This window comes from Anguilla rostrata, chromosome 14, assembly GCF_018555375.3.
Source record: "Anguilla rostrata isolate EN2019 chromosome 14, ASM1855537v3, whole genome shotgun sequence".
In the NCBI taxonomy this organism is placed as follows: Eukaryota; Metazoa; Chordata; class Actinopteri; order Anguilliformes; family Anguillidae; genus Anguilla; species Anguilla rostrata.
The window spans coordinates 6,238,415-6,263,448 of NC_057946.1; the positions used below are offsets into that span (position 1 = coordinate 6,238,415).

General features: G+C 40.9%; 2 protein-coding genes across 5 annotated transcripts in view; both read right to left on the reverse strand.

Annotated features, from left to right (window-relative positions):
• Positions 1–217: 217 nt before the first annotated feature.
• Positions 218–8,534, reverse strand: dmrt1 (doublesex and mab-3 related transcription factor 1). Its single transcript, XM_064307028.1, has 4 exons — positions 6,828–8,534; positions 5,661–5,841; positions 1,985–2,142; positions 218–301 (listed from the first exon to the last, which is right to left on the reverse strand). The coding sequence occupies exons 1-4, from the start codon at positions 7,038–7,040 to the stop codon at positions 218–220; spliced, it is 636 nt and encodes a 211-aa protein (XP_064163098.1). The 5' UTR covers positions 7,041–8,534.
• Positions 8,535–8,671: 137 nt separating this feature from the next.
• Positions 8,672–25,034, reverse strand: part of LOC135238882 (KN motif and ankyrin repeat domain-containing protein 1-like) — a 45,894-nt gene continuing 29,531 nt past the window's right edge. For all 4 annotated transcript variants that reach the window (XM_064307025.1, XM_064307024.1, XM_064307026.1 and 1 more), the window contains exons 3-12: positions 17,013–19,616; positions 15,158–15,340; positions 14,127–14,232; positions 13,515–13,715; positions 13,321–13,408; positions 11,758–11,977; positions 11,392–11,534; positions 10,365–10,565; positions 9,949–10,047; positions 8,672–9,516 (exon numbers count right to left, since the gene is read on the reverse strand). In XM_064307025.1, the coding sequence (XP_064163095.1) occupies positions 9,454–9,516; positions 9,949–10,047; positions 10,365–10,565; positions 11,392–11,534; positions 11,758–11,977; positions 13,321–13,408; positions 13,515–13,715; positions 14,127–14,232; positions 15,158–15,340; positions 17,013–19,616 (3,908 nt within the window). In that variant the 3' untranslated portion in view covers positions 8,672–9,453. The remainder of the gene's footprint in view (positions 9,517–9,948; positions 10,048–10,364; positions 10,566–11,391; positions 11,535–11,757; positions 11,978–13,320; positions 13,409–13,514; positions 13,716–14,126; positions 14,233–15,157; positions 15,341–17,012; positions 19,617–25,034) is intronic.

The following is a 25,034-nucleotide window of genomic DNA, read 5'->3' on the forward strand; positions in this document are numbered from 1 at the left end:
AGGTGTGGGAGCTTAGGCTGAGAGAGCAGGCGCTGTACAGCGGTCGGTGATGGTAAGCTAGCAGCCGAGAGGCGCGTGACAGACAGAGCTGGGGGGAGATAGGCGAGCAGGCGCGCGCACAGCTCGAGGGTGATGGAAGTTGCAGGCTGAGCAGGCGCTGGCACTCACTTGCGCTGGCGGAGGAGTTCCAGGGAGGGGCACGCGGCTGCGGCCCTGGCTAGTAGGAGGCCGGAGTGTACGAGTGCATCCGGTACTGCGGGGACACGTTGTGGCCCGACAGGCGACCCTCGCTGCTGGGCATCTGTGCACAGAAACACAAAGCCACACTGTTCTCATAACAATGCATCTCAATGGCAGGTTCCTGAGGAAGGTACTGTATTATGAAAAAACGTCCAAGAACAAAATACTTAATTGGCGAAAACTTTCAAGTCCACAACAGGCATTTAGAATACACTGCATGCTGTGCACATGCAATAATGGTGCATAATGATTAAATGTACAGGAAACGTACTCATGAATGAAGAAAAATAAATTACTTAACTAGCTGAGGATAATCCAAGTCATGCAGGCACACTGGCAGAGCAGAAACCTGGTTAAGGATTACTTTGGATCATAATGGTTGAATATTATTGCTCCAAAATCACAAGTGAGCAAGCAGATGTTCAAAACTCTACTTTGTGGATATTTCTACTTTACAGAAGTATTAAATACCGCAGATAGGTACTTTAAAAAGCACTAAAAATGCCTGGGTGCCTGTGCTGCATGCGTTCCTGGGCACAGTGTGCTGACGTTCGCCCAGATGCCGCGCTCAAACTCCAGTGCACGGCACACTGCCTCATTAATAATGCCCTTATCTGGCACCATCGGATGTCTGGATCATGTGCATGGTTATGCCACCCTTATTTTATCATTCTCCGCCTGCACTGCCGGCGCAGAGCCCCCTCGCAGCAGTGGGAGGTGGCAGATGGGAGCTCAGATGAATCTCAGACCGCAGTGCACGTGGATCGCACCCTATCCTACGCGCCGTCGCCCCCTTCTCAGAGAATATGGGCTACAATGAGCAAGAGTGAGCACAGAGCTCATGGTCATCACCTACCTGCCTCCATTAACATGCGTAGAGCTAGGAGAAAACAAATCTGATTTGTCAAAGAAGGCTGTCTGAATCCTTGGGTGAGTAGCTGGGGGTCTGTGGTGAGTAGTAGAGGTTGAAGGTGGAGGGGCAGAGATGTTGCTGTTTTACTGATTGCTAAAACAACTACTTTGCCCAAATTGGCTCTCATTTAAGGCAGAGCAGGATCTTACACTTATCACAGCAGAAGAGAGCATGCTTATCATAAACCCCCCCCCCCCCCACCCGCCCCCCGGTTTTACAAGTGGAAACTGGAAAACCTCAAACATTTCAAACCCCTGAAGGTTTTTTAAAAATAAAATCCAAAAGCAAATTTAAAAATCTGCAATAACAGGCAATTTTTAAAAATAATCACAGTCCTATGTAACTGTACTGTGACTCTCCTTTAAGAAGAAACAAGATGAAGGGTTATTGAGGTTACTGAATACAGAAAATACCATCTTCCACTATTAGATCAGATTTTGCCCCCACATAGAGAGGCAGATGGTCTGGGAGGTAAAAATTAATAAATCAATAAATAAATAAATCCAACGGTTACAGCTGGTCTTGTAACCTAAAGGTCACAGGTTTGATTCCCAGGTAGAACACCGCCATTGTACCCTTGAGCAAGGTACTTAACCTGCAATTGCTTCAGTATATATCCAGCTGTATAAACGGATGCAATGTAAAAACATACGTAACATATGTCGCTCCAGATAAGAGGGTCTGCTAATTGTCTGTAATGTAATGCAATGCAATGCAATGTAATGTAAGGCACAAAGGTTTCTCTGCATTTAATAACGTAATGTTAGGGCCCAGGGCAGCATGAGGTGAGAACGCATGAGGGCTAGCCTGGTAGTGAGCTCTCTGGGGCACCTGGTACTGCTGGTAGTTGTACAGGTTGCTGTAGTAGGCAGGGTAGCGGGAGGGCTGGTAGAAGTTGTAGTAGGATGCATCCACCATCAGATCAGATGAACCCTCAGGGTGCCCCCTGCTGGCCGACGTGGGACTGGACGGCATGGCGGGTCGGTTCCCTGGAATACAAAGGAACAAGTCACTGCGGCTGCCATGCAATTTCCTCTAGGGAGTAACAGAATAATCTTATAGTATTTTTTATGCCATTTACATATGCATATACCACATATCTTGTTGTTTCTCCTGCTCAACATACCACCATCCACTTAAACCTTACACTAACAGAAATTTCAGCATCACAGCTAAGATTTCAAGAATGCTGGGTAAATTCAGTCTAGGTTCCCATTTGGTTGTGAGATAACATTATGAGAGGATAACATTAAAACAGTATTTTGGTATATTTATTGTTCTAAACAAGTCACAGAGAGAAACTGCCACCATTATGCTTACATCATTTCCCTTATGATAAATTATTTATCATTCAGTCATAATAAGAATCACAGAACATATGTGCCAATAACAATTCCAGAACTTGTGTCTGGAAATACTTCAAAGCAAAAATTGTTACTCTCAAGAATAATTAACAGTCACTGTTTGCTGATCTAATGCAGCATTGAGTAGTGTAGCAAAGCAGCCAAAGAACTGTTTCTACCTTCAAAATGGGTAATTGTTCCAGTACATATTCACCTGTGCATATGAAAAATGAAGTTTGCGCGGGCAAGTGAAAAATAACAGAAGCCACTGAACTTCACTTCATGGAGAAGACCCTATACCCCAAGATACTGTTTAATCCGTAATAGGATAAGGTATGAAAGTCTCTGACAATAACTTAAAGAATCCAACACCAGTTTATAAAAATGCCATCTCAAATGTGCTTAAAACACAACAACCTGAATGAAAGTGTGTAACACAGGCTTTGATCAATTTAAAAAACAGTCTTTTTGAATAGTTCTTACTCGACAAGTCTTAAATGCATCACTATCATGACTACGATCAAAAAGGTAACTTGCTTATTACAAATGTAGAATGTGCACATGCCATCTGCTGGTGACAGATATAATGCAACAGCACTTGACAAGACCAAATTAGAGACGCATTCAGTTCCACTTCAACTAAAAAAAAATAACTCAAATCATTTTATATCAGCTGTATCTAAAAGGCCAGCTGTAAAATTAATAATCTGTCAAAGGTTCCCAATAATTGTACAGTCCTGTATTTGACATGTTTCACAGAAAACCATTTTGTGAATGTTAGACAACTTTGTTGGTGTGCCTGGCATTTGACCCCGGTGTTCCAAGATATTAATGCGGACTGTCATGAGCTGTGCTCTTAGCTCTTGTCAGCACAAAATAAATGGGTGCTGAGCTCCTTTTGTACAGTTCTGTCACCAACGCTGGACCTGCCATCGCCGCAGTAGCCTTGACCCATGTGGTATTCCACTCCTGAGAGCACTATCTGAATGGCAGGAACACACTGTTTCTCCCACCACACAAAACCTACGGAATGATCAAGAGATGGCTCAGTCTGGCACGGCGCAATCGCTTCCCTGCAGATACGACAACAGCACAATAATGAAATGTTCACAGATCTCCCCTGTCTCCCCCTGACTTCTTCCTCAGCATGAGCCTACTGCAAACAATTAAAAGCATACTGAAATGATATTGGCATGCACAATACAACGAACAAGACCGCTCTGTTGTGCCCTTTCATCTTAGAACCCGCGTAGCAATGCTTCTGGGAAATGTATGCATAACGACAATGGAATGGTACTCATTGCACTTCAAACGGTAAAGTTTAATTTCAAACAGTAATCTATCCGACCACTGACAGTATGGAAGAAAAAGTGTCTCAAGAATTGTTAGTTTCGGGGGTGTCTCTTGGCGAAGCCTGTAGAGCACTGCCCACATGCTCATTACGAGCCGCGACGTTGGCGGTTCGAGTCCGACCGCGCGACCATTGTCGCATGTCTCTCCCGCTATTCCCCGTTCTTTCTGTTTCTCTAGTCTACACTACACTGTCTAATAAAGCTGAAAAGCCCATAAAATTTTCATTAAAAAAAAAAGAATTGTTAGCTTCATTGTAACTTATTGGTAAAATATTGGTAGTGTTTCAGAAAGGTTTGCTGTGCGTGGAAAGGAAACTTTTGAAACGCTGCCTGAGTTTCAAGCACTTCCACACAAAACACAGAAAGTTTTTGGGGCCAGAGGCAGATCTCTGCCAGCAGCTCAAAAGCAAATTCAAACACAGTTGTCATGTGAGCATTATGCATTTACCTGTTTCGATAGATAAAACTATGGAAAAAGCATTCCCATGGCTGTTATTAAACAAATGCATGAGAATAAATGGACCAGAATAAAACAATGTGTCCAAATCTAAAATGACGTCAGTTAAGCAGCCCATAACCAGGCTGGCATTCACTGGCACACAGAATCAGGAAACAACTTGTTTCTGATAATCTTTATCAGCAGTCACTTATCGAAGAACTTCTTAAACTCGACTCCCATTCATTACGGTCAGCTCCCACAACTCCTTCGTACTCTCACTCAGTCCATTCTTTTCAAGTGATATGTCGATACGACACTGTGCTGTAAGCATTGTGATGCTTGAGTTTAAGTTTACCAAGAGTAATGTTCTATTATTAAAAAATAAACATTTCAATAATATTTATTCTATTTTGATTATATCTGCAATTAACTTAATTAATTAATTTGATTATATCTGCAATTAATTAATTCTTGACTTCTTGCATTTGAGCTTGAAAAATCTTGAAATCTGTGACTTATTCTGTCATATGAGGGTGAGAGAATAAGTGGGTCTTGGAGAGAAACAAGAGTTCACATGTATTTCAGGAATCACATCATACATGTATTTACAGATTCCATTATTTATAATTCCCAAGACGCTGATGGTTGCTTCTTTGATCCACAGAAACAAACTGATATTAACCTCATGTTTGTAACTTGACTACAAACATGACTACTGTAATTTTTCACCAGGACCACAACAAATTCTTCTACTAAAAATATTTGCATTTCAGATCTGATTTAGTGCAGTCCTGTGTATTTAAATATGTAAGGTTAGTTTGCATCAGAATAAATTGAAGAAGAGTATTAGTGGTTGTTGGTATACTGGGCAGTATAGCACAGAGATAAAGGGAGAGGACTTTACATTAAAGAGTTGCCAGCTTGGCACCTGGACAGTGCTGTAGTAAACTAAACATGACCAAAAAGACTTTCAGTAAATACGTATCTGCTCAAATGAATACGTAGAAATGTAAACTGTAGAAACTCCCCTGAATAAAGGCACAGCCTTTTAAAAATTAAACTGCTGAACTAGCATTTCTTTTTGACAGACTCCCCAACCAGTAAATTCTCTTCTGTGAATGTGTTTAGGGGAAAATGCACCAGTTACCTTATATTGAACACCATGTTTATATAATTAGCCCAATTGCAACTATTTGTGGTGTACATGTAGATTTAGGGGGAGAAACCCAAACACAAGCACTGTAAATACCCCTGCATATGGTATCATGTACAGGTAAAGTTTTTGCTAATCTTTATCTTGCAGTGACTTATCGCTTCTCTCTATGAGCACACAGTACTCTGTGTTCTACTGTGTGCCATTAAACCTACAGTACCTGTAGCAGAGGGTGATGTGGCTTCGTTGTTTTGGAGAGGGGGAGACTTTTCCCCTGCGGAGAAGAAGCAAGCCCTGTCACCTGTGGCTTCATTCTTCACCATGACCTCCGTGCTGGACAAGGTGACTGGACTGCAGATGCCCATCTCCTCCTCTTGGGCCTGCTGTCTGCGGAGTGCCACCTGGAAACAGGGGATATGAGAGAGGTTCAGGGTACGAGACAGGCTATTAGATGTGTGCAGCACCTGCTCAAGACCAAACTTCCTTAAAAAGCCTGATAAAATGTGCTAAATATACTAAACACAATGCGATCTGCATAAATATTTTATTTTTTACCTTTTTAAAGGTCACATTTGCACTGCGTTCAGAAAGCAATGTTTTTTTTTTTCTCAATTTAATTCAATACTCTGGGGTCTTGCAGAGACAACAAATTTATATTAGATTTTTTTTTATCACATACCAAATGAAGGAGAAACTAAAAAAGAAAAGAAGAAGCTGATTTATTGTTTGATGCAACGTTCATATCATTTACTTAAAGACAAATATGTTCGTATAAATAAGTGTCATTCTGAAAAGCTCCTAGACAAATTAAGGCATTGTTGTTCTCACAGGCAATACCTGATCTAATTATTTTTCTACCTCGCTAAATAATTTCAGTTAGCTGGAAACAAGATATAGCTAACTTGTAGCTATTTGAAGACAGTACATGGCTTCTTGGGTAAGATAAAGCCACTAACGGCAGGTTTCATTGTACGAACACAACACCAGCGAGTTAGCCTGCTAATACTACTTAGCTGGTTATATACATAGTATCCACTTTCTGCCTTGCAAAATAAATATTTATTGTTATGGTAAATAATGACATTTGTAACCAACCGAGCTAGCTAACAAACAAGAAAATGTAGCTAGCGAGCAGGATTGCTAGAAAACAATTAACCAATAGCTAGCTAGTACAAATCGACTTGATTGGATTTAGCTTGTATGATAGCTAGATGGCTAATAGTGATCGATTTAGAGATTACACCTCTAGCTAATGCACAGCCACTTGAACTCAGATGTCAAACTTTAAAATTATTTTTAAAAACGCATTACTGTGAGATTGCATGTTAGTTAAAAAGTACAACATTCAATTAAATGCTGAATTCTGATCGTGATTAAATGACTTTACCTGAGCCGCCATCACCCTCTGCCGTTCTGCGATCAATTTGCATTTCTGACATAGACAATCCCTCCAGTTACAAAATCGTTTATGTCCCTTCAAAGGTGACACATAACCATGGTTTCTGCAACGGGAACACTTAGGCATTCTCGGCGGTTTTTTGCCAGAAGACATGGATCCAGCACATTCCATGGACTGCTTGGCCTGTTCGTCGTCGCTCATTTCCGATGAAAAGCGTTAAACCCACCTTAGATGTTGCAGCTTATAAAAAAGGCCCTTAACTTTCTAGAGTTAAAAAATAACTACTGGACAAAAATAGTAAATGAAACAAAAGAATGCCAATCTAGTTCCGCAGCATCAACTGATTGCAGTCTCCCCTTTTAATGCTGTGACGGAGATGTTGCAATGTAAAATGCAACAAGCTTGCATTTACTCCTCGATTCTGCTGTCCAGTCACCTCGCGCAATTTGAAATACTTTGGCGCGCGATCAGTCTCCGAATACCAAAACCGCGTGGGAGACGTTCAGACTCAGGGTAGTCCACTCTCAAATAAGCACACTGCATTCATTGTCACTACAGCGCCTACACAATAAAATAAAATAAAAAATAAAAAAACAAGCATTGTAACATCACATCGCTTTAACCAATTTAGTTAAATGCAACAAATTAAAAGCATTATATTATTATTTGGTTATTTGTTTTTACACAGCACGAAAACACAACAACGCATGAAGGGATAATCAAACATTTATAGATGTAGAAAGTATTGGGAATGGGGCACGGCAAAATTATTATTTCTGACGCAATGCTATCCTGGACTCCTGGAATGCATTTGTTATAACAATGTTTTCTAAAGTAGGCCTAATCGGTGTTAGCAAGAACTAGGCAACCATCTAACAAACGACAAAACTCGTACAACACCAGATGGCAGTATTCCGATGTATTTCGTATTCCATGTCAAATGGTGCAGAAGTAACTTGAGAAGAAGCGTGTAAGAGGCGATTTCAGTTGTAATAGAATTAGCTTCATGTCCCTTTAAAAATTTCTTTCAAATGTTCAGATGTGCTGGAATATTTGCGCTATTTGAACAGAAGGTTAATACGTTTTGTAGCAACAATAACAGGGATAATAATAATGAAAACTAAGATAACTGTAGATGGAATAGGATAGGTAGAATGCGGCACATTAAAAATATTTACAACCTCCTCTCACAGTGGAAGAAAGAGCCTTTTCTAAGCATAGGTTGCCTGACTTTACGGAAGAAACAGACAGCAAGGATCTATCACTGTATATAGGGCAGTAATGCACAAGTAACCATTATTCTTTGAGGATATGTAAGCACCCATTTTGACCTAATATCCAAAAATAAAAGCATTCAGTATTGTCAGACACGAACATCATCAGTGTTGGTCTGTAATTATTACATTGGATAAAATTGGGTGCACAACACCAAAAGGCTCTTTAAAAAAAAAAGAAATCCACACAGAAGTGCACTTCGACATCTAAATTCATTTTCATCTTAATACTGAAAAGACATTATGGATTTAGTGACTGAAATAATTCTTCAAGACTTATTATGATCGCAACAGTGTGGGAGAATCAAATCAGCCGAGTTGCAAAAGAAAGTTTTATTTATTTTAACGGAAACTACTCAAAGCATATGGAATGGTTTAAGATACAAATTAACACCAGCAGATGGAGGCAGAGAACTATACACTACTGACACCATGCATGTATGAAAACATGGTTTGAAAAATTAGCAATATGCAAAGAGGGCAAACAGGCTTTGCAAGAGCAGCACTAATATAATGATATAATATGACTTTCTAAAGTAGGATGAAAGAGCACGCATGGCAATTCAGAGAACTTTATTTTGTTATATGGCAGTTGCAAGGCACTTAAGATATTTAAATACAAGCACCTGCTTAGAAAGTTTATTAATGGTACATTTACACATGTAATTGCTCTAAAATACAGTCTATATGGTGAAATAAAATATGTGTATACATTAAAAACTATCATCTACTTAACTTATAAATATTAGACTTCTCCTAATTTAGGGAATCTGAAATAATACAAATAGAGTGATTTTTAAATAGATATAAATGATCTTTTACAAAAGACAGTTTATCCAATATAGATATGAATACATATATGAAAATCAGATATATTCAATCCATATCACTGTATTATTCAAAGGCACCTGGGTAAGAGGTTCTGCATCTCAAAATATAGAGGACAGGTAGAGGAGAAATTATATTTGTACAAAAAGTCAAAAGAGAAAAAAAATACACTGCCTTTAACCAGTACGTTCCAGGATCTGAAATCTCCTTTATATACATGGGTTCTACTGACAGTATTGATTGGCAATTAAAAAGTGAAACAATACTGAAGGATAACACAGACCAACTACTTTCCATATATAAGTGTGTGAAGTAAAAGCTAGATTGAACACTTCCAGTCGAATAACAATTTAGAATAAGCACAATGCTTTCTTTCCTCTACTGTTGGTAAATGCTGGTGAGCTCAGGCACAGAGATATCCGCTTGTAAATACATTCATTCAGTTGTGTTCAGGTTAACATGAACCAATAGCAGCAGCTGGAGCTGGGGAAGAGGGGGGGGGGGCGTTCACACTACTCAAACGCAGTCCTCCGAGTGGGGCTCGGAGGCACCTTTCTCCCAAGACGAGGGGTCCCCTGTAGAGAGGGGGCAAAAAATGAATTAAACTAAACTACTAGTACTACTACTAGTACAACACAACACAATGCTTAATCGCAAAATATGCAAGCTGCCTTCCCCTAAGAACAAGTGCAACATTCTCAAAGCAGTGTCGCTAGCGTTTGTCTCTGAATGTACAGTGCTGTAAAAAAGTCCCCCCCCCCATACTGTCCCTAATATAATAAAATGTGCCATTGCATTATGGACAATATGTGATATATTTTTTACAATTATACATTTGTATTCACATGTGATCATTGAATCATATCAAATAAGAAAAAGCCACACTTTTTCAATCCACACACAAAAAAAGACAAGTCAATGCTTGTATTCTGTGAATTTTTCTGTCACCCCAAAGGCAGAGAAAAATAGACCTGGGTAAAGAATCTGAAGAGCAAGGAGACTCATACCGGGGACTGGGCTTTGGAGAAGTTCACGTGGGCGTACAGCAGCATGGCGATATCGTTGTGCCCAGCCTCAAGAGCAATGGACAGGGCATTACTCTCATCCTGGTAATACAAAGAGCACAGCTGCTGTCAACCCAACATTTAAAATCGGCGCAATTAACTGGACTTGTCACGAGAACAACAATGTAAACATTGCTCGTATTACTCAAACACGGTAAGTTCACAAATTATTCATACATGTGAAGTACTGGAAATGCCAAAAGAGTTTGTTTGTAAAACATTTCAAAACGTGCATGCGCTGTAGAATACAAGCTGATAATAAGAGGAGTAATACACCCTGCGGTGCGCTGTGAGCTAATCCCGCTAAAAGGGTCGCTTTGGCTGCCCCTTTCGTTGTCACAGGGACATGGGGGACTCACGTTGTCGCAGAGGGTGGCGTCGCATCCGGCCTGGGCGAGCAGCAGCTTCACCATCTCCACGTGGCCGTGCTCGCTGGCACACATGAGGGCGGTCGAGCCCTCGTCGTCCTGGATGTTGACGTCCGCCCCGCAGGCCAGCAGGGCCTTGACCATCTCCATCCGCCCGTGACTGACCGCCAGCATGAGCCCCGTCTGACCAGCCTGGGGGGGTCACAACAGTTACTCAATGGGGGGGGAACCCAGCCTGAAGCAAGGTGGCAGTGTAGTATAATGGGTGTAATAGGTCTTGTAACCTAAAGGTTGTACTGTAGGTTTGATTCCTGGGTTGGACACTGCCGTTGTACTCTCGAGCAAGGTACCTAACCTGCATTGCTTCAGTGTATATCCAGTTGTATAAATGGATGCAATGTAAATGCTCTGTAACATGTCATGTAAGTCGCTGTGGATAAGAGCGTCTGCTAAATGCGTGTAATGTAAGACCTTTTATTCACTGACGTATGGATACATTTGTGCTTTCAACAACTGCAATACAGCATTATACTGTGCCACATCAGGACAGAGGATAAGAGGGATGCTGATAAAAACAAACGTATTCCCTTTAAAACCAACAAACTAATCTTGAACTAAAGTGCACCTAGGATTTAGACAGGAAAACAAAAATGCAAATAAATCTATAATATAATGACTGATATGATAATGCCAGTTATCATACACCCTCATTTCCTGTTTAGCAGAGGCTCAGATAGTAATGTGCAATGCTAGAGAAGATGAGTGCATTCACCTGAGTTATATGACCAGTCCTAGCTAACAGCATTGACCAGTGAGAGAATTTGCAGCATCATTAAACTGCTGGATGTAAGGTAACTTATGCCAGTCTAGAATCATAAGACAAGTCATTGTTTTATACAGACAACATTTGTATAAAACCATAAAGTAAGTGATACTATTCCTAAAATAATTACAATTGCTTGTGTAACTATGTGAGTATTCACTTCTGCCCAGGAAGCAGGTGACTCCTGCCACTCACCTGACTAGCTTTGGCATTTACATCCCCTTTACTGAAGAGCTCCTCCACGATCTGCATGTCCTTTGGTGCCTCCACTGCTGCCAGGGCAGCGAGCATGATGGGAGTGTAGCCCGCCTTGTTCTGCTGATTGACATTGCAGGCATCTGCAACAAGCCCAAGACTACCGTTAAGAGCACGCTCATGACGAAGAGGAGAGGAAGAGTGGTTACTGCCCCAGCAGGGGCTCTTTAGGAAGTATTTCCACAACTTAAACAGTTCATGAGGCAACGTCTGTCAACGTCATGAGAAAATGTACATGATGCGGTGTAAATTACTTCCAATTTCAGGTCTGCTTTGACAGAGAAGAATGAGAAATCATTACGATACCTGCGTCCAGCAGCTTCTTGACGACGTCAAAGTTGGAGTGGGACACGCTGTAGTGAAGGGCCGTGTTGCCGTTGCCGTCGGCCAAGTTGACGACGTGTCGAAGCACGGCAGGCGAAACGGCTTTGAAAGCGGAGATGTAGTCCTCCACCATGGCTGGCACGGCGGACTTCTGACTGGACACTCGGAACCACTCATGCTGGAGGGTGTTCAGGCTAGCTCTCTGTGGAAGAAGGTGCAGAAAAGCACTCAACCACATGCTGCAGCAATAGCCTTCAAATGGGAAAACTGAGCAGCAGTGAATTGGTTGCTATGGTATTCTGTAAAATTCTGTAAAACATTATCCATGCACTATTAAATCAACAACATGAATGAGAGAAGCACTCATCACTGTAAATGAATGCTATTGAAATACTTATGTTTGGAAAGAAGTCAGCTATGATACTACAAATGCAGAATATTTTAAATCAGATACTCGATTCATTCTAGTTGCACTTGCATTAAGCTACACTTTGTCTAGGTGCCAGTTCTGTGGAAGAGGAACATGGGACAAATATTAATTTTCCTCTGAAGTAGATTTTCTTTGCATATTCCTGTTTGGTACCAACACAAACACATGTATAAACATTTACAGATATCTTTTATTGAAGGAAGACTAATCAGCAATTCAGTTCATTTTCCTGACATACAAATACTTATCTGTGCTTAATTTTAGGTAGCTGGATAGAAAACAGTAACTTTACGAAATTAGCGATCTATGTAATCTTGTAGATACTTAGCCCGTTTCATCTGTGCTATGAAACACACAATACATATAACAAAAATAACTAATGTACAGATTGTCATGGTACTTTCAATAGGATAAGTATTTTCATATCTAAGGTGATTAAAATGATATAAAGAAATTGCCAGTGCCACTGCAGATGAATTCCACTTCCTAAAGACAGCGGAAAGCCATTCCAGTTCAAAAAATAAATAAATAATGAAAAAGGAAACCTGCTATTAACCTGCTATTAAGGCCTGCCCTGTGTTGTTGGCCAAACATTCTTCTACAGAACATTAGGAACAAAAAGATCTAATCATTCCTTAGCTTTTGGAGAATAGAGTAACAAAGTTGGAAATTTGTCACTTCAGCCGGGATCGATCCCTGCATTAAAGAGGCTGCCAGTTAAGCAGGTCACGTTGTGTGGCTCCAAGAAGATTATAGATGCCAGGAATTGACATAGAGAAACCCAGATTTTAATGTGAGAAATTAGCAGTTTTCTAAGGCAAAAATTACAAGTCACCAAATATTCCAAAGTTGAGAAACTTGGTTTGCTTGAGCTCATTGTTGGATGAATGCCATGCAAAATAATGTTTGAAAAAAATATAATTCATTTAGATTTACTTTTGTGATTTAAGAATAGTTTGTAGAGCATTATTACCGATTTCATCTTACAGTTTAGGCAGTATTAATGAAAACGGGCTGGAACATCACGCCAAAAGGAGCACTTCAACATTAGCCATTACAGAGCAGTAAACACAACTGCGTTTTAAAAGGCCTCTACAGAGAGAAGCAATTCTCACCACATCTTTGCTGGTTAAAGCCTTTGGGTCGTTCAAGTGGGATTTCAGCGCGCTGCACGCTGACATCATTTTCTCACTTAATTCATACCTGAAGGATGGAAATTGTTCAGTCATTAGCCTTGTTCAAAATTATTTAGTGGGGGTACTTAAAAATTTAAGTGTGTGCCATAAAAAAGTCGTTCAAGAAAAATCACCTCTCTCGTATTTCCACTTTTTCTGGACTTCTCTCCCCATCTCCTCCTCCAACATTCATGGCACCATCATTACAGAACTCCTCCGCTCTCCTTTGCTCCGCCTCCTCTTCTGCACAATGCGTCTCCTCCTCGGCTTCCTCCTCAGACTCTTCTGAGCTGCTCTCCTCCGAGCTGGAGTCGTCGCTCGACGTCGTCTCATACCTGCAGACAGGACCCAACGGGATGGACTTTATCACGGCTACAATGAAACCGAGGACAAGATGACTTGGAGAACATACAGAAAAACTTTAATTTTCTGGGAGGACACTGTCATTACTCATATTTATCTAAGCAGGGATTAGCTGCTCTTAAAGCCATATCATGCAGGATTTTACCATGAAAATGTCCGGTTCGTAGTCCTGACTGGACAATGTGATGTCTGGTTTGAGTAATTGATGGGAGAAATTTACCGGTAGATTCTAATGAATTTGACTCGGTCAGGAACTCAGGGGTGAGTGGGTGAGGTTGAAGACAGAGGAGGAGAATTCTTTGATTGTAAACAGATCCACAAGGCTAAATAATCCTGCATACTATGCCTTTAAGTCACAGTGCCAATTGAGTGACCCTTCTCACCCTCCATTAACGCCCACAAACTGCAGGTTCTTTCTGGTGCCGTCGGAGCCCTGTCGGCCATCTTTCTTCTTCATGATGGACTTGAGAGTATTATGGTTACCCAGTCCTGAAGTAAAAGTAAAAAAAAGACAGCCTTTTGACAGTGTTTTTCTTTTTTTTTGTGTACACAAAAAGGGACAGCAGCTATGGTGCGATTAAATAGAGCAGTCATTTCATACAGCTGTGTAAACTTCCTCACTGAGAGACCAGATGAGAAAGGGCAAAGTTAGAAAAAGGTCACACTGAACTACAAGCTGCCTTTTAGTTCCATTGTAAAGATGGTTAACAGGCCTCAAGTATAACATTCTCTCATGAGGTGGATTTACATACATCAGCACCGATCAGCTCCAACGGTATGGTGATGTGATTTTAATAACAACATATAACAATAAGTTTCTGTAAATTCACAAATTCATATTTCCACTTATGGTGAATTCCATAAGCGTGAGCAATTTTAAACCTTTAAAAAATCGAAGTCAATTTTATGGGATCTAATAGCTTGTGCCATTTATAGCTTGCATTGCGATGCACTAATCGCAGAAATGCCCACTTTTTCACTATAACTTCAAAAAATGAGGATTCAAATTGAACGCATCCCAGTCTTCAATGTGAAGGACACAGCACATTCACACAGAAAGTATTTTTGACCAGGTCTGCCACAGGCCATAATTCTGTGGACAATGGGAGCATTCCAAAACCTAATGCTATCCCAGAAATTTTAAGTACAGGGCTTGTGCAGCCAAGACCAAACCAAAATGACGATCTCCACCTACAATACTGAGGCCGTGGGGTTTTCACTGCTCAAAGTAAAGGAGAAGCAGCCACAAAACTGCGAGGACTACATATGGTGTGACCCTTGTGAGAAGCCAGGTCAATAACCAAGCACACATCATTTTTACTGGAGAGATCATAATCACAAAACCACAGAAACACACACATGCTTCATGTACAGATGCACACATGCACATGTAAATAAATGCTATGAAAATTACCGTGTAAAGCAGATGACATCTGCTGATCTATCAGGCTCTTCTGCATAGATATGCTCTGCGGATGTTTGGCAGGCCTCGTGTTGTCAGACACCACGGACTGCACCTGCGTGACCTTCTTCACCGACTGGACAGTCATGCTCGTGTGGGAACAGGCCCCACTGACCATCTGAGGCTTACCCCCTTCTACACCAAAACAGGACACAGCAGAAATTAAACACTTAACACCGCAGGCTGGTGCAGGCCAGCGTCGTCTACATCAGCTAGAGGCCAAGACAATCCAGATGAAAGCACTCAGCTCTGGGAAGCAGTCCTCTGCACAGGCTAAAGCACTAATGTTGCGGTAGCATTTTTCACTGGCTCATCATTAATGTTTCAAACAGAAACCTGTGATGGATCTCATATTAAAACAGTAGTGGTACGTTTTAAAAATAACCTTCCTGAGAGATGATGGTGAAAGATTACAAACTGATTTGCACCTCTATTACAATAACATATAATATATAATACAATAATATATGCCAGAGGGTGTGATTGGTAATTACTGTTGAAAACAGCATTACAAAAATGAAAAATAGATTTAGCCTACATATATATTTAGCAGATATAATAATGAAAAGATTAATTTGATACATTTGAGGACTAAATACATCACCTTGAATTTTGAGTCTGTACTGTCAAACTCAACCAAATGATCCCAAAAGCTGTGTATTTGTACAAGTGGGCCACAGTTTATTACTTTACTGACTGAGGACAAATGCTCATTTCATTTAGCGAAAAGAGACGGAAAAGGAAAATGAGCATGTGCCCATTCAAAGGAAGTATATCCTTTTCACACTCCACTATTTTTAACCTAAAGTTAAGAAACAGAAAATCTATCACACAACATATAAAACACACAAAGGCTAAACTGCTTGGGGGAAAGATATAAAATAATACAAAATAATTGAATTATATTATTGTTCACATGACACTGTTCCACTGAAAGTGAACATGGAATCCTTGGGGATTAAAATGCAGTTGTATTATCTGTTGACAAGCCATAGAATTTACGATTACTTAACTAACCATCGACTATTAATCATCTCAAAACAGCAAAAAGGTAAAATCTAGGTAAACATCTAGTTTATCTTTAGAACTTGTATGAAACTATGGGTTGCACAATAATCCGGAATACACTTTTCTTGAAGTAAGCATAGTCAGCTAAATTGGCCATTATTTCTTTCTACAGACAAACTCAAAGTTGTGTACAAAATTTAATGATGAGAGTTTTTCAATGTGTGGTAACTAAACCAAATAAAAAAGAAATTGAGAATGGCAAAGGAAACAGCATGGGTAGAACTAAGTCAACTAAACCAGTCTGCACAAGAAGAGACATTCTTTCTTGATTCTATTTAAAAGCAACTTGCATTTAAATAGAATCAAGGATGGCAACTAGCTTTGGACACTGACCATTTCGTTGAAAGGCAGAAGATAAAACAGAAATGAACATTTCAAAACACTGTAGAAAAACAGAATTCACCTTTGAGCCGTACTTGTGCCAATTATATGTGGGCATTTACATATAAAAATGCTATAAATAATAACTAGAAATATAAATAATTCTCTTTGGTGAAATTAAGGAATTGAGAAAGGAAAAAATGTTGGAAAATTTTGGACATAATAAATAGTGAAATTCTCCATTTTTGGCTAAAGCTTGGCTGTAATTACTCTTTACGTCATAAGCATACACAGCTGTGAATAATGCAATGTATTTCCACGAAAAAAATACACAGAAATATGATTTTGCCAAAATATTCTACCAATTTGATGAAGTCCCTTAATAAAAGGCATGTAGGCAAGACAAGATTTTCCATACCTGCAATGGCGCCCGTAGAGTCCGGGCCCTGCTTCTGGATGTCAAGACTGCGGAGCTCCTCAGTGCTGGCATACTTCATCACGGAGTTGATGGAGGACAGCGTGTTGACCAGCTGACTGTTGATGGAGCCGATCTGGGTGTGAGGCTGGCCGAAGGCGTCTGCTAGCTCGCTGTAGTTCTCTGCCAGCAGCATCTGCTGTTCCTGCAGGAGCTTCTGCACCCTCTCGATGTAGTGGTCCAGACCGGCCGCTGTCTCCGGTGGAGACTGCTGCTGCGTTTGGGCCGCTTCCCACACTCTCTCCTCCCCGACTCCAATGCTCCTCGTTTTGGTAGGATCAGGTAAGCGAGAGGGGCCACAAGCTATGTTCCTTGTTTTCAAGCCAACCAGAAAATTCTCATTTATGTTGGCTAGCCCAACCCCACTATCTTTCGTCTTGGCCACAGACTGCTTGTCCAGAGCAGCGTCTGCCCTTACTGAAGTCCCCACTGCAATAGATCGTGTTTTAACAGCAGTCTTTAGATCTTTCACACGACCGTCTCCCACAGACACCGACCTGGTCTCGACTGGAACTGTGCTGGTGTTTTTGTCATGAGTGTGTCGAATTGTGTTTGTACTGGAGTCAGTGAAAACAACCCTTTCCGTACTGGTGAACTTGTTTCTGGCATCTACCACTGTGTTTGTGTGTTGAGAGGTAGCCTGGGGTACGACTGTGACTCCAAAGTCAACCTTTATCACCTGATCTGTTTCTGTGCCACAAGAAACCAGCTCTTTCACAGGACAGACCATCACATCCACTGAACAATCACCCACTCCGACTGACCTGTAATCCTTACTCTGTTCAGGCCCATATTTGGAAAGGCCCAAACAGTCCACGGTCTCCTCTGTGTTGACTCCCACTTCACACACATTCGGACTTACCCCAACACACTGGTTAGACACTACAACGTGTATTCCGGTACCCTGTTCATGAGTTTCCACTCTTTCCTGCACAACCCATCGCTCCATAGGGACTTCAGGACCTACAGCGATGTCGTGCAGTTCTGGCACGCACGACACTCCCACCGCGACAGTAAAATCCCTGTGGTGTCCCACTCCTTGATTTTGCATCTCCACTTTAGCTTCTACCGCTGTGCTGTAAGTGTCTGGCCTGGCCATTGTCCCCTTGTCAGCTTTCTTCTTGGATCCCGCCGCCTGAAGCTCCAGCTTCAGCTTGCCCATCTCTACCGCGTGCATGGCCTCGGTCAGCTGCACCTCCAGCCTGTAGATCTTCTCCTTGAGGGCCTCGATAGTCTGATGCTGTATCTCAATCTCCGTCTCGGCCTCTGTAGTCACGCCCAGCATGGCCTCCGTCACCCCGACCGCTGTGCTTGCAGTCTCCAGTTCTGTCGCCACGGCTACGTCCCTGATCCGATCCGATGACTTGCGATAAACAACTACGTTATCCATGTTCTCATCCTCCCCGACGGAGACGGATCTGCACTCCCTGATTGGCTGCTTCAATGCTGCAATTGGGTGTAGACTGCGCTGAGCTTCACAGTTATTATCCTCAAATTTCTTCTCCAGGTTCTGCATTTCCGCAGTCAGCTGCCTGAACTCCTCCAGTCTCTGGGAGCTCCTGACCTTGCTCTCCAGCTCATCCTCAGAGTCTATGTGCAGCTCTGACTCCAGCCGGACCTGGGAGAGCTGCTCGAAGTGGTCAGCACTCCCTACGCTGTGTGACCGTTTCCGGAAAGTGCCACCCTGGTTCTGACTGGATGGTTTTTGGTTATTCACCTGCAAGGCCAGCTGCCTCTTCTCTTCCTGCAGGACAGCGATCTTCACCTGCAGGATTGGGACGGTCTTCACCTGCTCCTCCAGTTCCTTCAACCTCTTCAGCGCCACGACCATCTGGTCCCGGATGTGCTGCAGGTGCAGGGGGCTGACGTTGGTGACCGGGGTAGTCATTCCTGAACTCATGGGGCTATGGCGGATGGAGCTGCCCACGGATGAATTGAAGAAGAGGTTGAGATCACCATTGGGCTGGTGTCCGTTATGGAAGGTCTGATTCTGGACATTCGATCCCGTGAAAGACGACAAGGAGCTGTTCGATCCCATGCCCCCAAAGCTGGCCAATCGCCGGCGAGGGGGATCGTTCACGGGGGCCTGCATGAGCAGCCGCTCCTGCTCCAGTCGTCTGCGTGTCTCCATAAGCGTCTTCTCCACATGCAGATTATACCTGCCTGTGCCAGGGGAGGGGGGTGGCTGAAGCTTAGCCTCGGGGCCGCTCAAAAAAGCCACGGGGGCCTCATGAATCGAGGCCGTTCTGCATTGAGGGGGGTCAGGTTGCTTTCTAGTTGAGGATATGTACAAGGCCTGCTTGCTCTCATCACTGTTGGACGAGGACAGGGACTCGGTTGAGATCCATTCGTTCTGTGGTGCCACAGGGGGCCTGACCACTTTGGGCTTTCTCTGGATGTTCAACTTCTTGATTGTGTTACCCCGCTGAATATCGTCTACATATTTGAGGAAGTCCAAGTCTAGCTGAAAACCATAGGGAGTCTCCAGGCAGTACGGCGCAACAGAGTCCTGGTCATTTTCTGCGCTCGCAGACCCGTCTCTGCTTTCTGTGGAGAGAAAGGAGGAGGAAATCAGTACTGCATTATCTCGAAAGAGGGTCCTCAAATAAAACAAAAACATTGAAGAAGGTTTTGGAATTGACCAGAGGAAATGAGCTAAAATTCTTGTAAAACGAAAGATTTTGTGGACAGTGGCTATATGTCAAATAAATAAATAAATAAATAAAATCATAGCATACATTTCAAAAATGTATTACCAAGCCCAAATATCAACTTTTATCAGTACCAATCTCAATTTCTTCAGTAGTGAAGACTCCTACACAGACAATACTCAACAAAAATATTGATTTTTTTTTCCTGTTCACTAAATGTATAAAAAAACTAAAGGTATAATTATATCAAAAAGGACATAAAAAGCAAATAGTTTAACAATTTTGATATTTATCTAGGTCAGACATCTATAAATCAAATTGTTCCAACTAATATGGATACTCTGACATTGACATGATAATAAAATATCACTATAAAAACAGTAGTTCAGTAAAAAAAAAAAAAACGCCTTCTCTGGTACCCTGCAATTTGCTAGCTAAGGCAAGTACAAACATTTGACAGTATTACTGGTCAAGAACTGTATGTACATTCATATCAGGCAATTTCCCTTCATTCATCATGACCTACAAGAAAGTACCTTAAAAACACAAAATTTGCCTTTCTTTTTTGTTACCCACTTTAAAAAGATTGCATTTTTTTAATCGAATGGTATAAAAAGAAACAGTCTCCGAAGTTTTCAATGTGCTGCACTGTCAAGTTCATTCAGACAGAGTGAAAAAAAAGCAGAATTCCGCATTGAGGGGATATTTTCCTCATAACAACTACTGTTAACATGTTTTTTTGGTGGAATTCATATTGCAGGAAAAAAATACAATGACATGAAAAAGTTGTAACTGTTTACATAAACAGAATGGAACAGACTAAGCTGCCTGCATCACATTCCAAATCTCAAATCAACGAAAGAAAATGCCAGATGTGTGTTAGAATACATTTTCTCAGTGGAACATAAAGCTTTCCGGACCATTGAAAAAACATACACCTAAAGCCTGTTCTCATGCACAGAGCACCCATTCTTGGTAAGCCCAGAAGTTTCCTGGCTGAAAACAGCCACTCAAACAAGACCAAATCCACTTCGACAGCACCAGATTTCCAGCCACAATCTCCATTCAGAGCAAAAGAGGCAGAATAAAATGGCTCGGGAAACATCACTCCCGCTCACCGTCCAACACGTACTCACCTCAGCCTTAACAGTGGAGCTCAGTCTAACTCTTAGAGCCGGGACTGCTTTCTATATTCCTGTAATGGAAGTAAGCTGGAGGCTCACTCCTGTTCTCTCTGGACTCTCTCATTCCTCACTCCACGAAGGGGGAAAAAAATGGTGTAAACTTAGCAGAGCCCAGCGTGGCCTGTGATAGGCCGAAAGCATCATCCAATGAGATTGTGTTTTCATGCTTTTACGCCTCTGGTGATATGAGACTACCCCGAAAGTGTGTGTCAAATATATACTAAATTTTAAGTTTTTTGACTGTAATTTCACTTTGCATGGTTATTTGAACTGATCTCATTTTTTCTGTTTCCTGAATAAGAACCACTTGAATGAAAAAAGGACTGCAGTTTCAGAAATGACACACACATACACAAGCTCTTTCTCTCACACACAAACACACACACACACACACACACACACACAAATGCACACAGTGTCTGTCAGCAGTGTCTTGCTGCTAAACAGATATGAGCTATAACCTCAGCCATGAGCACCAAATCCAAACAAAATTTAGCAGCCACTACGAGACCTTTGTTTATACAGGAACTCAGATTGAGAGCCAAGTCTCTTTAACAACTGAGCTCTGTGTCAGTAGCCTACAGGGAAAAGAATATAATTACACATAGGCCTATTACAAATAAATACATATGAATGTACACAAACCGTATACGTACACAATAAAATATTCACACATAACACAAATTCATACATTCTCTCACCCACATGCAAACTAATACATAAATGCTCTCATTCATGCACACACACACACACACAAACACAAGCATATGAGGTCAACAGGGGCCTATAATAAAAACTAAACACATTAAAGCATTTCTCAGGTACATCTGTACGACAATAATAACAACAAAAACCCACAAGCGGACCTAACTCAATTACCACTAACACTGGGGAAAAAGACCTAAGACAACTATCAGGACCGGCCGTAATACCAAACTCATGCAAAATCAGAAAATAAGGAGCTATGAAAGGTCTGTCTACTAACTTAGGTGTAACTAGGCAGCTGTTAAAGGTGACTAGTATGCAATCTAACACTACTGTATTTTATTATTTATTTATTTTTATTTCATAGATGCGTTTGCGCTCGTTGTTAGTGTTAATCAGTTAACCACCAGTCCAATTTGAATATGCTTTCCTGACTGACCGTACTCTCCTAGGGATTTCGTCAACTTGTTCTAGTTATGGTAACCTGTGTCCCCCTGGATAGACTCTCCCAAAAATGCCTGTAATGTAATGTAATGTAATGTCTTACAAACAGAAAGAAACCATGGTCCATCTTTCTATTTGCCAGTGATATAAGGTGCAATGGTGTGTTTGATAGCAATCACCCATGACAAAGTGTACTGCACTGTGCTAAATAGCATCAAAAGTTTTCAGTGCAGTTGAAGATGCATGCATAGGCTGCGATATCCAATGGGAGATTTAAAAGAAAAATAATCATCAATGTATATAATGAGATACTCAATTTGGTCACTACCCAAAGCACATAAGGGCAAATAATCATTAACATTTCTACAAGATGTACAAAATAGCATGTACATTGTTTTATCTACATTGAGCACCCACCAATTTTAATTCAATAAGGGATTTCAGAAGGGCAGTAAATGCAGCCTGGAGCTTAGAAAAGGCCTGTTCAACAGCAGGTGCAATAGAATATACAATGGAGATTACAATTTTATACTGGCGTCCCAATATTATTTATATAAATGGCAAAAAGCACTGGACCAAGAATGAAGCCTTGAGGAATGCCTTTTGTTATATTTATATAGCCTGATTTAACACCACCAGAAGATATACATCGTGTCTCATCTGTTAAATAGTTTTCAAACCATCTACAAGAAGCCTGGTCTAGCCCCATTTCAGTTAACCTCTTGATACAGTAAGTAGATAATGATCAACTGAACCAAATGCCATGGAAAGGGTCAACAAATAAGACAGCACAATAAATTATCTCTAGGTAATTCACCACATCATCTAAAACAAGTGTAGCAGCTGAAACTTTCCTAAACATGGATTAAGCTTCTACCTAATTACAAAATACTATCATATATGTCCAGTAATATGATTTGAAATAATTCATAACTAAAACACATATTTTTCGATCATTTAAAAAGAGACCCAGAGAAATAGATACCCTGAGTAGTCCTGTCTGGCTGCTAAAAGACTGCTGGGGTAAGTAAATTAATGTGCTATGCTGCAAATTCTTAAGATAGTTCTCTATAAAAATGCCGAGGGTGTTATTCAAAATGATAGGTAGTGTCATTGTTGGTTCTTTTCCTGTGTGCTTAAAAACTGCATCTCAGCAGAAAGGTCTAGACTTTTCCCTATAATCACTGTGGTGCACTGCCATAACTCTCGATGCTTAGCCAAGCTCAAATTCTGACCAAACAAGATAATAGCCCGAACTTTATCTTTTGAATTGCTTGCTTTACAAGACAGAAATAGCTGACCAAAATGTACTCAGGACATCTGAACCACAATCACAAATATCTGTTCAGATCACAAAGAAAAAAACACAAAATACATCTGAGGACATTTCAAATCTCAGTTGCGAATAATCAAAACTTTAGCATTAACATTCTCCAGCCTTCATCGCCTCATATATGCCTTGCCATCATATTCGGCTTCATTGCTAAACCAAATAGGACTTAATGTCACGTTTATCAGACAAAACAGCAAACTTGATAATATATCCACATCGCATCAATCATTTCTGTCGACTCCTCACCTAAGCTTTGACAATTGACAACTGAGATTTGATCTCAGATGTCCTAGAACTAGAAGAGATCCCATGAGTACAATCTTTCAAGCAAAACACACAGATGCCAGCCACTTCAAATAAAGCATACATACAGTGTTGGTCTGCTATCATAGATGTTCTAAACAACCTAAAGACGACGTCAAGAAAATATTGTTTGAGGAATTTTAGTGCTGAAGGGCATTGTGGAGATAGCTGAGGAATGCAGAGACAAACCACAGTCTTTATTTGCAACTAGCACATCAGAATCAAAAAGCATGAATTTCATGGATATCTTTAAGGAAGATGGAGTTAGTCACATAATTAAATGAGTTGAGTAATTTCACAATTATGTATTCCCTGAAGCTCCAAACTGTTGCTTTTCGATTCTTACGCCTGCTGAAATAGGTTGGGTTGCATTGCCGGGGTGAGAGAGTTATTTCGGTTATTGCTGGCTTTGTCAAAACGTGGCTACGCTTTTTATATAACAAAACATTTTGGCAGTGCTGAGTAAACAACTAGAAATAGAAATCCGCAGACAGCCCAGCTCCTGACATTCCATTCCATTTCCACTTTCCCCCCAAGAACCCAAAATGGTACACAGGGGGGGGTCAAACATTTTGCTTTTCACTGGATTGCAAAGCAATCTATCACCCTTGCACAAATAACCAGTATGTCGGCTACATAATTCACAAAGCTGGCAACAGGCTGCTCATACAGGGGAGGTGTCAAAAGTTTCCTTCTTACATTCTTTAATTGTGTGAACCTTCCTGATGTAAACATCTATCATCAGCACAAAGACTGAGTCACTGTCACAAGATAATAAGATATGGTTACTCTCTTCACATTATGCCTCTCCACTCATTTCCTCAGCTCCCTTAAATATCTATGTGTGGAATCTTCAATGGTTTTTGTCTCCTCTTCAGTTCTCAGACTCCTGTTCTAGCTCTCTCTGACACAGGATGTGAGGCTAAATGGTTTGGTACACCTGCCTATTTTTCACATTCATTTAACAAATGCTCACTTTCTGGGAAATTTTAAAGTAACATCCTATGGAGGCACTGTATATTCAGTATTCAGATCTTCCTTACGTGAAATACTCAAAATAGACAGTTAATAATTCTACAGATACAAAAAAAATTGTGTTGCTTCTTGATTCTTCCAAAAAAAAAACAGGCAGAAAAGATAAAATATCTATTGGTCAGCAGCAGCTAACCATTACTACAACGTGACAACATGAAAAGCCATATAAAAGTATAATGCAAGAAGCACTTTATTGTTCACTAAGATGCACCTTATTCTAAATGTCTAAAATTGTTAGATTTCAAGCTGCAACATCATATCAGACACAATAGATGTACAATGGCTATAAATAAACAAAGCCTGTATATGT